The sequence below is a fragment of the Rousettus aegyptiacus genome, unplaced genomic scaffold (assembly GCF_014176215.1).
Source record: "Rousettus aegyptiacus isolate mRouAeg1 unplaced genomic scaffold, mRouAeg1.p scaffold_m13_p_2, whole genome shotgun sequence".
NCBI lineage: Eukaryota > Metazoa > Chordata > Mammalia > Chiroptera > Pteropodidae > Rousettus > Rousettus aegyptiacus.
Window position 1 is genome coordinate 5,512,310 of NW_023416295.1, and position 13,716 is coordinate 5,526,025.

The 13,716-nt window shown below is 42.2% G+C and overlaps 1 protein-coding gene across 4 annotated transcripts; it reads left to right on the plus strand.

Moving 5' to 3' along the window:
* Window positions 1-556: 556 nt before the first annotated feature.
* Window positions 557-10,187, plus strand: LOC107504983. 4 transcript variants are annotated; one of them, XR_004955823.1, is made up of 6 exons: window positions 557-2,365; window positions 4,364-4,568; window positions 5,471-5,594; window positions 5,889-5,983; window positions 6,637-7,402; window positions 8,187-10,187. XR_004955823.1 is itself a non-coding variant. In XM_016134698.2 (4 exons), the coding sequence occupies exons 1-4, from the start codon at window positions 2,147-2,149 to the stop codon at window positions 5,956-5,958; spliced, it is 618 nt and encodes a 205-aa protein (XP_015990184.1). In that variant the 5' UTR covers window positions 557-2,146; the 3' UTR covers window positions 5,959-6,369. The 4 variants fall into 4 exon arrangements, 1 of the variants encoding a protein (XP_015990184.1); XR_004955825.1 differs by having other exon boundaries at window positions 5,889-5,975; XR_004955824.1 differs by having other exon boundaries at window positions 5,889-5,975; window positions 7,267-7,402.
* Window positions 10,188-13,716: the final 3,529 nt, after the last annotated feature.

Here is a 13,716-nt window from a genome sequence, read left to right on the forward strand (position 1 = left end):
CACAAAACAGGTATTAATGAGTTTTAGCTATAACCGTGATGCTATCGCCAACTGTTCTGATGACAACTTTAGAAGCGGGTGAGCAGCGGGCGGCGGTGCCCGGGTCAGCGGGCCGACTCCTTTGGTCCCACCGCCCGGGGTTCGGGTCTCTTTCTAGGGTGAAAATGGCGGCAGTACTAACACGTACCCTACGGAGGGGTGATGGCCTAACCGCATTAACGGCGGGGAGCGCCAGGAAGCGACCCTGGCTCGCGAGGCCGCAATTAATGGCCGTGTGACCACCCACCACGGCCCCGAACTGGGAGGGGCCTGCGCCTTCTCCCGGGCCAACCTGAGGCAAACCATGGGCCACCGGGCCGGACCACAACGGCGGAGAGTAACCGCAGCCGCCCGCGCCGCCCGGGCCAAAACGTCCGCCCAGCGCGCAGGCGCAGCACGTGCGGCGCCCGCTCTAGGCCCCGCCGCCTCTCTGGGATCGCGGCTCGGGATTGGTCCAGAGGCGGCGCGGGCTCTGATTGGCCGAGGGAGCGACGGGGTGACATCGCCTTCCGGGCTGTGTTCCTCCGGGTCCCCGAGCCTTGGGCGACTACTGGGAGCCTGCTGCCTGTGTGCGGGAGCCTCCAGGCCGCTGCGAGTTCCTACGGGCGGCGTCCAGGCCGCGTCTGCAGCGCGCGGTGGCCCGCGGGTGGGCGGGCCCTGCATCCGCGGTGCCTTTAAAGGCGGTCTCGTCACAGACGAGACTGCGGACTTACGTGGGAATTGATGGTTATGGGTTCTGCTTTGAGGCTCGTATATGTTGTAAATGTCGATGGGGTTAGAGATGGAAGCTGCTCCAGTTAACACTGAGTTCTTAGGGTGGAAAGGTGAAGACACCTGAGTTGTAGCTACTAATTTTCTTTCCTTACCGGGCCTTTATTTTGGCCCTGAGTGCCTCCATTTGAGCAGTCGGTTGTGGAATTAAAAAAAAAAAAAATCTGTTATTTGAAAGTGCGTAGTAAAGGAAACAGAGTACGAGGAAAAAGAAGGAATTCTTGGAGGGTTGCCTTTTTTTTTTTTTAACCTTGAGTTTCCATTTCTAAATTGTGGCAAAAGAGAAGGTATGGGAGATCTGACCTACAAACATTTATCAAAAATTACCCTTTTCTATAAGTTTTGTTATTCACTCGTGAGAGTAAAAGATTCCAAATGAAAATAACTTTAGGATGAGGCCTAACATGAATTTATTACAATGGAAAACTTACTGCAAATACTAGAGGCAAAACGTGCCTAGCATGGAACGTTGAAGGCCCTGTGATGTACCTAATATTCTTGTCCATTTCAAGCAGGAAAAAAAAAAAATCAAGGTGAAGAAAATAAGTCTTTCCCTAAAAGAGATAGAAGATGGGGAAAACGAGATGTCAGAAGTTAAGGACAGTGGCAGGCAGTAGAGATGAAGTAATCATATATACAGCATGTAGCAGAATAATTTATTGTTCATCAAAATCCAGAGTAAAGCAGTTAAACCACTTTGTCTAATCTCAAAAGTGGTATTGTGAACACTTTCAAACTAGTTACAAGCCCACCCTAAACTTGGTAACCAAAATCTGACAAGGTCATTTTTAGAAAAGAAAATTATAGACCTCTCAGCAGAAATGCAAAAATTCCAAACAGCATATTACCAAACTGAATATCAGTGTTACGTAAAAAGAATAATACATCCATGACTAAGTGTGGTTTATTTTTGGGAATGCAGAAGTGTTTTTTTGTTTGAAAAGTGACATTGGTTGCCTGGAAATACTGGTTTGAAAGAAGGTCTCTTGATTCTTAAAATTACTTCATTAAGTTCCATTCCTTTGGGTGCCTGCCAAACCATACGTTTCTATTTTTATTCTTTACACAAATATTTAGGTCCCTACTATGTTCTGCATCTGGCTGGGAGTCTCTGCATTAGTATTTCAACATAGATTGGTTTAAGCTGAGTCCTAAAAAAATGGAGGTGGATGAGCGGGTATATAGCTAATAAATACTGGATGCTTAATATGTGCAGTCACTGTGCTAAGGCTTTACGTATTATCTCATGTCACCCTCACAGTGACCATATTAGGTAGGCATCATTAGCTCCAGTTTATAAATGGGAAAACAGATTTAGCCACTAACTAACTTGCTCATGGTATCACAACTAATAAGTGACCAGAGCTTGGATCATACATGGTTCTCCCGAATCCAAAGCCCCTATTCTTTTCTGGTTTATTTCTCAGTCTTCCCCCAAGCAATCTGTTTTGAGAGGCAGATAGCATGCGTTTATTGTCCACTTCGAGCCGCTAATTGTATAATAGAAACTTTCTTCAACCCAATTCAGTCTAGTGGTTGTCCTAATCAATCAAAGGTAAGTCATTCATACATACCTTTGATATTAATTTAAAATGTGTTTAATATGTATTCATTTGCCAATCTATTGTGTTTTAATATGTATTCATTTGCCAATTTATTGATCCACTAAGGCGTTGTTTCTGACTTTGGGTTCACTGTTGGAGAAGCTTATCCTTGCTGTATAAAGTAAACCCATGCTGCATCTTCCAAAATTTAAAGTTTGTGTCTTTAAAGCAAAGCAAAACTTTCAAACCATAGTAAAAAATTTGAATACAGACTCCTGTATTGTTTTTTTCCCACTAAAGTTAAGCTTTATCAAGTATGTCCAAAGCCTTCAGCTTTGTTTTCATAGATTCAGTAATGCTTTGTATTTGTTTGCTCAGTTTATATTATATTTACTATATAACTGAACCTGCAGATAAAATGGTCACGTGCAGGTTTGCAAACAGACACAACTGATGCTTATTAAGGATACAGCTCAGCTTATGACTGAGTGTTGTCGGAGTACTGCAGTCGCCTGGTAGCCGCACATGCTTGGCATTCCACAGCCATCAGGTTTGTAAGTCCTGTTCAGGACTTGAGACTGTCACTTAATCCACCCATAGACGTGGGCGTGGTTAGTAGGCATAGTTAAGAGAGCATCTACTGTGTGCTGTGATGGTCACGATATACAGCTTTAGCCTTCTCTACCGGTCAGAGCCACAGAGTTCTTGGTGAACGCACTTTTTGTTTTGGAGCCCAGACTGTGTTAGCTTGGAGTAAAACAGGAGTGATCACATCATATTTTCCTTAAGCCAAAATGCATGTGGTAGGGTTCTAGACTGTCCACCCTGGTAACCCTTGGTCATCCCTCTTTAAAATGTGGTGCCTGTAACCGTTTATTCTGACTGAGGCAGCATATAGTAGTAGTATCACATTAATTTTTAGGGTAGCCTAAAATTTAATAAAATTTAATATCCTAATGTTGGCTCATCGAAATTGCTTAATTCAAACTCTAGTCTCTTTCATGTGGCTTCCTTGATTTCACATTACTCTCGTGCTGGATGAACTGGTCCCTCATCCGTTGGCCTATAACTTTTCTTTATAACCAGTAAAGCTAATCGTAGCATATTACAGTTACTTACCCTTTCCCGTGAGGCGTGTTGAGAGCTATACCTGTCTGTTTGTCTGCCTGTCTGTCTCTCCCTCCCCACCCTCCCCACACTTACCTACCTGTCTGTGAATACCAGTTATATAAGTTGGCTAGGGCTGCCATAATAAAATATCACAGACTGGGTGGCTTGAAACAACTACAATTTAGTTTCTCACAATTCTGGAGGCCAGAAGTCGAAGATCGAATTGTTGGCAGGTTTGGTTTCTTCTGAGGCCTCTCCTTGGCCCCTAGATGTCTGCCTTCCCAGTGTGTTTTCACTTGGTCATCCATTGCCCATAGTTCCTCATTTTTGTCCTTTTGTATATGGTAAGACTGCTGAAATTTTCATCTTTAGTCATTTAGTTTTACGATACCGTGCCGATTATTGGCAGCTATGGGATGGGAATTGATGGTATAAGGAGGAAGCCTGAGGGTCAGTCTTTGGGGCTTGGCACTCATTTCTGTGTATGTTCCCGTGCAGGGGGCCCTCTCCTTTGCTGTTTTACATGTATGGGAAGAATTAGGACCCTGAAGACACGTGGAACCACCTAAATAGTACTCGCCTTGGAATATTTTCATAGGGCAGTAGCTTGCAGACTTCTAGAAACCTAGATCCTTTTTCGTAGAGATTCTGATTTGATAACTGTAAGTGAAATCCAAGAATTGTCTTTTTTTTCTTCTTTTTTTCTTTAGCCAAGCATGCCAGGTGATTCTGGCTCTGGGAGCTCCCTTATTATACATCAAGAAATTCATTCTAGAGAGATCCATATAGATGCTGACTTAGGCGCCTCACCCAATCTTGCCCTTGCTTACTATACAATGTGGTCGTAACCTCACGGGCGAAGGGGAGACTTCTCTTCACTGTTGCTATTTTTCCTCCAGGTTGTCAGCCCTCAGAAGAATGGTAAGAAGGTGACTACTGCTCCAGGAAATAAAGTAGGGGAAACAAAGTCTCTGGCGCCCATGTTTGCTGAGAAATTAATATCACCACACAGGAAGGGAGCCACACGGGCCAAGTTGCCAAAAGACAGGAGTGCCAAGCTAGGGGACCATGAGAAGAGAAATGAGAACTGTGAAGAGGATGAAGGTAAGACCCATGAGTTGGGCCCAGCTGAGGAAGGTAAAAAATCCTGGGGTTGTTCCTAGCCGGTGGCTGAAAGATATCAAGGGTAAGCTCTGAATGACTCTTGAAGGGGTTCTGTGAAAATGCCACCCTTCAGAAAGCTGCCTTTGAGTCCCTGGCTGGTTCTTCAGGCTTTTTGTTGGTGAGGCGTCTCAGTGGATGTTTGACCTCTGCTCTCCAGTTTTCTTCTGGAAAATTACACGTCAATTGTTTTTACCTTTGCGCTTACAAGCCAAGCAGGTTAATTGTGCCCCAAACTTAATTCTCAGTGATTTTTTGTTTGTTTGTTTGTTTTGGCAGAATCTCTGTAACATTTTAAATAGTGTTGCTTCCAAAGCAGTAATTCTTAACCATTTGCATTAAAATATCATGGAAGTATATTTTAAATTATTTGAATTAAATAAAAGGTTAAAATAGTAGCATATTTTTTCTTCGATTTGTGTATATAGCTGGATTTATGAGCAGTTTCTCTGAAAGAACAGCTTGTCATTCTATTCTTAACAAATAGAATCTTAGCTTAGAGTTCATTTCCTCAGATCAGAAAAATTTTCCCTTTCCACAGACTAGGTTAAGTCTCCTTTACTAGATGTTCTCATTTCCTCCTTTACTTTTCCTTCCTGGCACTTACCACAGTTTGTAATTATGTGTCTATTTGTTTTCTAGCATTTTCCCCAATGAGACCGCGTTTCTGAGAGTGGAGGCCAAATCCATAATTTCATAGCCAGCACGTAGCATATTTGTTCAGTGAAGGAATATGTGTTATTTTTTCTACTCTCTAACTCTTGAGAAGTATTTTTTCTCTTACAGAAATTTGATGCTTATGAGAGCTAAACTCAGACTAAAAATGTTCTTTTGTGTTTATGTAGATCAAAATGCCAAAACACTTTTGATCAAGAACCTGCCCGACAAAGTCATTCAGCATGAACTAAAAGAAGTGTTTGAGGATGGTTTTCAAATCAGACTGGTGAGCAAGGATGGGATGAGTAAAAGGTATGTTTTGTACCTTGAACTGGAAAAGAATATGTGTCTACTGGATTTGAACAAACAGAATTTCATTATATTCTCCCAAATCACTTATGCCTGATTTTAGAGAAGGAAAGAGTAGTTATCCAACCTTTCTACTAGCGGGCACAAAAAGCCGAAGGAAGCATCATAAACGGACAGCCAAACACTTCTTGAAAAACTGTAGTGGTATCGTAGAGAAATGAAGACTCATTCTACCAAGCACAAGATTGAATATTGGGAAAATTCAGTCGTAGATTATCTTCATTCCTCTCTCTCCAGGGCTGACTCCAGTAAAATAACACATTTGGTGACTTGTCTGGACACGTACCAAAACAGCACATTGAAATGACCTATCAGAATTGTGTTGTAAGTAGGTAATGAAAATTATCACTATGCATGTTCGCTTTGGTAGAGTAAGAGGGTGAAGATGGTGAAAACAGGTCGGAATAGAATGTATTTTGAAGGGATTCTCAGTGAGGTGAAAATTGAATGTTGGAATTACAGATATGTTTGAACTAAACTTGGTGTAGGTGAACTCTAAAACAATCTATGCCAATATATTCTGGGGAACATAATCTCTAGAAAAGAATCCTGCAGATTTAGAAAACGAGTGTGAAAGGATAAATCCCAAATTGTCAGCAGTGTTCATGGCCTTGAAGTCTGCAATTCTGAAGGACAAAACAAATATAATTATAAAGCCAAAAGCTATATAATTTTTCTAAATAATTAAGTTTTAATTAGATAAATTTAAATCTTTAAAGTCATTCTTTTACATGAAGGATAATTATAAGGGAGAGATAAGAGAAGCCCGGGAACCCATGGCCATATGAAATAAAGCGTAATACCTAAGTTAGAAATGAGTGTGGTGCGTTATCTTTAAGCATATTCTTACTTAACAGATCCATGTCCCCATCGGTCACCAAAATAAATCACAGGTTCATGAAAGATTACATTGAAAATGTGAAATCGTAAAGTACTACGGGGAGGCATGTAGAATTTTTTAAATTTGTTTTTCCTAATCTACAAGAGGGGGAAGACTTTCTAAGTATGACACAAACCCCGTTACCGCAGTGTGGAGCGGGGCGTGGAGGAACTGTGTGTGCGTCCTTCGTTGGTCAAAGTGAAGTTGAAGTCGCTACAGTTTTGTAGCAGTGTCCGTCAGTTACGGGTGCGTACACCATGTTGTCCTTCAGTTCCACTCCTAAGAAATGTCCCAAATAGGCAAAGCTGTGGAGACAGAAAGCGTGTAGTGGTTGCCTGCAGCTGGCGGGGGAAGGTGTGAGTTAGAATGAGGAGTGATGGCTGATGGGTGAAAATGTTCTAAAGTTAGAATATGGGCGTACGATTCTGTAAATATACTAGAAATCATTGTACACTTTAAATGGGTGAATTTTATGGTATGCGAACTACGTGTCAATATAACTTTTTTAAAAATAGTGTGTATATTTGCCTTTATACATACAGCATGTTGCTCCTAAGGATAGAAATTGGGCAGAAGGAAGGCTTCGCTGTATCATCTGCCTTTTGCATTTTGAATCATACATATGTATTACTGATTCAAAAGACAAATAAATAAAGGCACTAAGTGTTGACGGTTCTTTCTTCTCCTCCCGCACCCCACCCCCACAATTGCGGGATTGCCTATGTTGACTTCAAGTCACAAGCCGATGCAGAGAGAGCCTTGGAAGAGAAGCAAGGAACAGAGGTTGGAGGACTTGCCATAGTTCTGGACTTCGTTGGAAAGAAAAGCCAAGGCCAAGAAGACAGAGACAGACAGAGCAGAACCCAGAGAGGTAAAAGACACGAAAGCTCTGTGGATTGAGACGTGCCAGGGTGCCAGCCGGTTACCCCTGGGCAGAGGGAGGGGCTGGCACGGCACTAGGGGTGCTCAACATTTTTAAATGCAGTATTCTCCCCATATCAAAAATATGTAAGCCATCCTCATAATTATATCAAGCTACTGAGCATTGGCCTAATTAATTGTAAGTTAATTGTAATATCTGTAAAGGAAACGGCATTTTGAGATACATCAGTTAAGTCCTTTTTGGGGTACTCTCTTGGCTTCTGTTTGAATAACTTCTTAAACCTGTGCTTTCAGAATTTGGTGTTTAATTCCCTTTAGACATTTAATTCTTTTCAAGCAGCATTTTTGTCAGGTTTAAAACAGAGACCCCCCAAACCAGTGTCCCCAATGTGTCTAATCTGATGGGGAGATGGCCTATACAGAATTTACAGGGGGGGAAAAAATAGAATTTATTATAAATTTTTCTAAAGATCAAGACATTTCATGTAAAAATCTGGATTTCAAGCTGCTTTTGCTGCATCAGGGAATCTAGCAGCCCCGGGCACAGCCCCCTGCAGCCGGCTGGAGAGAAGCAGCTGCTCCTCTTCGCTGTGGCATTTGCTCTGTTTGTCGCAGCCTCCACCTTTCTCGAAGTTCTCCCCAACTCTGAAGGAGGGAACATCCCCTTATACTTTGAAAAAACAGTTAAAACTTTTTAAATGTAAAGTAGTATTTTTTTTCTATTAGTAAAGATGATGTTTTAACATTTCTTATTCCTTTGTCTCTTTCAAAAGTGGAAAAACGAAAGATAGAACAGGAAGGCCACACGTTTCAAGCAAAGTGGAAGAGAACTTATTCTTCGTGGAGGTAAAGAGTGTTCCCACATGTTTAATATGCAAACAAAGTCTATCTGTGTCGAAAGAACATAACCTAAGACGCCATTATGACACAAACCATAGGAGGAATCACGTGGATATACACAAAAGAAGTGAACTAAAAAACTTAATGAACTGAAAAAAAGACTGAAATTTCAACACGATTCGCTTCTGAATGTGAATAAAATAAATGATGCTGCTATGAAATGTAGTTATGTATTAAGTGAGAAAATTGCCCAGGCATCAAAACCATTTACAGATGGCGAGTTTATAAAGGAATGTCTGTTGAGTGCTGCGGAAATTATGTGCCCTGAGCAGAGACAGGCATTTGCCAGGATAAGACTAACTGGTAATGTTCCACAGCATGTTGACGTGATGACCGAGAGCTTCCAGGACAAGTTACAGGAGAAAGCTAAATCATTTGTGGCTTTCTCCCTTGCAGCTCGTGAAAGCACTTATGTATGTAAAAAACGCCCCTCAGTTAGCTGTATTTATTCGTGGTGGTGTTGAAACTTTTGACATGACCTTGGAACTTTTGGACATGGTACCCCTTACAAGGACAACATCAGGAAATGAATTATTTTTACATGTTGAGAAAATCTTAAAAATTTAGCATAGACTGGTCAAAATTAGTACGTGTTAGCACAGATGGTAATTCCACAATGGTTGGTGTTAAACAACTTGTTACAAAACTTAAATCTAAAGTGTCAAGGCTTTGCAAAAACACAGAACTTAAATCTGTACATGGCCTCATTCTCCAGGAATCCCTTTGTGCTAAAAATTTAAAAATGGATCATGTCATGGGCATTGTCATTTACACCATAACCTGGATACGTTCGCATGGCTCAAACCACAGGAAATTCAGTGCTTTTCTCAGTGAGCTAGATGCACAATATGGAAGCCTGTTCTGCTCCATGGAACTTAAGTGGCTGAGTCACAGTATGGTGCTAAGGCAGTTTTTTGAAGTATTGGAAGCAATTGACTTTTTCATGTCTGTTAAAGGAAAATCTGTGCCTCAGCTTACTAACAAAGATTGGATCAAAGACCTAGCCTTTTTGGTTGGCATTATGACTTATGTAAATACATTGGATATTTCTCTGCAAGGGCATTCACAAGTGGTTACACAAGTGTATGATTCAGTTCACTCTTTCCTAACGAAATTGTGTCTTTGGGAAACTCATTTGGCAAGGAACAATCTGGCCCACTTCCCTATGCTGAAATTAGTTTCCAAAAATGAAAATGATGGCCTGAACTACATTCCAAAAATTAAAGAGTTGAAGGCTGAATTCCAAAAATGGATGTCTGATTTCAAACTTTATGAAAATGAATATTGTTTAGTTCACCTTTTTCAATTAATATTAATAATGTGAACGAAGAGCTACAAATGGAAGTTATTGAATTGCGGGCAACACTATACTGAAAACTAAATATGATAACGTTGGAATCCCAGAATTCTACAAATGTCTAGGGAATGGTTCCCCTAAAAACCATTGTGCAAAGATTCTGTCCATGTTCAGAAGCACCTATGTTTGTGAGCAGCTCTTTTCTGTTATGAAACTAAACAGAACTAAATATTGCTCCCAGTTAAAGGAATCAGAACTGAATTCTCTCCTGCAAGCTGCTATGTGAGATTCACCTGACACTGACTGACACCATGGGGCATCAGAAAGGAATGTCAGATTTTGGATTTCCAAGCTGAGGAGTAATAAATTATGAAACTTTGAATAATTACTTCTGTTTCCAAATTATATTTTTTTAATGTCAAGTTTAAAGTACAATCTCTGGCATCATATGTCTGTACCTTATATAAAATAAAGTTTGATTATACCCTGGCAGTTTATTTTTCCTGTACTTTGCCTTTCTGGTCCTTAGACTTACACAAGTTTATAAACCTCTGCCTTAAAAGCAGTCACGTTTTTCCTAAGGGCACTTGTGAGTCAGGGGTGTGAACGGGGGTGGGGGTCAGCTGGATGAATGGAATGTTTAGATGACCAGTGCAATCCTATCTCCAAGGATGACAGGCCTGCAACAGTGACTGCAGGGCTCAGGTCAGAGTAACCCCCTTCCTTGGACACAGTTGGGGCAGCACAGCCAACACTGGCCTCTGGGCATCTTTTTTGGTGCTTCCCTTTGGGATTTACACATTTCTATTGGAATTTCAATGTTGGTCAGCTTACAGTCAGTTGTGGCTGGCCCAGGAGTCATTCTGTCTCTTACACGCAGGGATGGACATTCCCTTGCGTCTGGGCCACTCCAAAGGGATGCAGAATGGGGTGTTGATGTGTGTGAGCGCTCAGGAGCATCTTTCCAGGGAGAAGGCCCATAATTGCCATCGGAGTTGGAAAGAGGTCTGTGACCCAAAAGGTGTTTTTCCACTGTGAAATTGGGACATGACTGCTCACTGTTGCAGAAACTATCTTAAAAAAATGAGTAGATAAAAGTAATATATACTTACTATAGAACATTTGGAGACTATAAAGAAATAGAAAACCCTATAACCTAAATTACCAGAGGAAACCCATGTAACATTTAGGCATGTTTTCTTTCTGTCGATTTTCTATGGTTGAGCATTATTTCATATGGTCGAGTGTAGTATGTGTGGACCATTTTGAATTCTGCTTCCTTTCCCCTCATTCCCCAACTTAACAGTAAATCCTAAACCTCTGTCAGAGTTCCAAGCTCAAGGTTGAGTTTATTTGGTTCTTTCAGGTGCGTACTGATGAGCCTTTGCCAGCCAGAGTGAGTTCTCTTGGCATCACTTAAGCCATAGGCTTGAGTTCCAGGTGTGAGATCCCTCTTCTCTTTTGCTAGGCTCAGCTAGGCCAGAGAAAAAGCCTGCTGTCCAGGGAAGGAAAGCAGATCATATCTGGTGACAGCTTCCCAGCAGAGGAAAGAGGGAGTTGGGAGCGGGCGGGAGGGTGGGGGGGTTGGACTTTAGGACAGGGTCCAATTCTCAGTTCAGAGCTCCAGTCTTGGCTGGGCCACCGGTGCTTCTTGAAAGGATTCTATTTTCCTTTTCCCCATGTGCATGTGATCCCCTATTCCCTACAAGTCAAATAAAATCTACTGCTCCTCGTTCTCATTCGGTAACTTCACCTCCTACCTAAAAGGCACTTGAGAAGAACTCTCCCGGCTCTCCCTTCCTGTTGGCATTTACACACTCGCTGGACATGCACATCTCCAGCTTCCTCTCTCCCTGTCCTAAGGTGCCTTCTTCCTGCCCATGGCAGGACCCTCCCGCTGTGCTCCAGCCTCCATCTGGCCTCTTCAGGGCTTTAGTCCACCCTTCATCCATACTTTTGAGATTTTTGTTTGTACTGGCTCCTTCCACCAATATTTAAACATGCCTACATCTCAGGCATACGCCTTTTAATTTTCTACTTGAAATAAAAATTTCAAATTAGGAAACACATGGTTCAAAATTCAATTGGTTCAAATCAAAAAGTCTCATCCATCTGCTAGCTACCCAGCTCCTTTGTATGGAAGTGATTGTTGTTTTTTGTGTGTGTCCTACCACTGTTGTGCATGAACAAGGAATTATGTTTACATTATTTTTCCCACCTATTTTTTACACAAAAAATTAACAGTTTATACATGTTCTTCTGTACCTTGCTTTTTTTCCTTTAAAGTACCTTGGAGACCATTCCATGTCAAGAACAAAGAGCCGCTTCATTAGTTTTTAACAGTGTTCCATGGCTGTACAAGGATTTATTTAACCAGTGTCTTAAGTTAACTCTTGCTCCTGTGATAGATGGACTCCAAATTCTTTGTAGCTCAACAGAATAAAAGTTTCTTTTTCACTCATGCCAGAGTTCAGAGTGGTGTCGCAGGCCAGGTAGCCTTCCACATGATCCTTTAGGGACCCAGCCTCCCTCCACTGTGTGCCTCTACCGTGTTCTGGGTCATTGGCCGTCTCTTCAATTCAGTGAGCTAATAGGAAAGAACGAGGAACGAGGAGGATCCGATGTGGGGGACTTAGCATGGGCCGGGCCTAGGTGTGTGTTCGCCCGCCTTTGGCGAGAACTTGGTCAAAGGACCCCTTCCGCGGTCCCAAGGGAGTTCGGGAAATGCACCGCAGCTCTGCGTCCGGAAGAAGGAACAAGGAACGGGGCCGGGCGAGCAACTAGCCAGTCTCTCACCGCCGCCGTCTCCTGGTGGTGCCTCCATCTTTTTTAAAGAATCCAAACGCCTTTCCCTCAACCCATGTCGGCCTCTAGGTCCTGCTCCCCCTTCCGTTTACAGCCTGCTTCTAGTCTCTCCACCTATAATCTCTTCACCTTCAAAACATTCGCCCCCCGATCTGAGTTCAAGTGACCAAAAAATAAAACAAACCCAACTTAGGTCAACATCACTCCCCTGCTCAACATTCTCCACTGATTCCCTACATCATATCATAAAACCAAAACTCCTCTAACTCAACAACAAAAACCCAAACCACTAAATTAAAAAATGGGCAAAGTACCTGAATGGACATTTCCCCAATGACGATGTACAAATTGCTGATAAGCACATGAAGAGATGTTCAATATCAATGATCATTAGGGGGAAATACCAGTCTAAATCACAATGAGATGCCACCTCACCCTCACTGGGATGGCCACGAAAACAACAGCAAACAGAAAACAACAAGAGTTGGAGAGGATGTAGCGAAATTGGAACCCTCACGCACTGTTGGTGGGAATGTAAAATGGTACAGCTGCTGTGGAAAACGCGATGCCACTCCTACGAGGCATTGGCCACCAAGATCCTGGTGCTGGGTTAGTTCACCGATATTGGGCTTTGTGACGTTTAGGTCCTCTTGGTGGACAGAGTTAGGAAACATGTGTATGGACATGCACTTCTAGAGCTAGGTCTATATCTGTATTTTGAAAACCACGAGTTGACACCGATGCCTCCAGTTCCAACCCCACACCACAGGGTTTATGCTCTCCTACTCTCTTTCCTTATTTCTAACTCATTTTTCTGACAGTGATGAATCAGGTTCTCATTAGTCACAATATATTTACTCATTTGCTTAGTGCTGATCCACGTTAAGTAGTTTCCGAATTTCTAACTCACGCCTCTGTGAAAAACAAACCTATTTAGGGTACAACAGCCCACATTTTTTTTCTTTAGTCTTAGAGTCCAAAGCTCCTGCCTGAGGTTACTTAGGCGAGTGTCCCAACGTCCTTGGTATTGTGATGTTATTCGTTTGTAATACAGTTGGGTCCATTGTTCCTGTCGATGTTCCATTTTGGGTTGTTTTGATCCCCCTTCCCTAATTCCTTGTTGATTAGATTTAAAAATATATATACGAAACACGGTAATGATTCTAAAAGTCAGGACTATACAAACACATACATAGAGAAATGTCACTTCCCGCGCCTTCTACCCCTCTCCTATTGTCCTGTCAGTCACACCCCCGCCCCCGCTAGGTAACCAATCTCCTTAGTTTCTGGTTTAGCCTTGG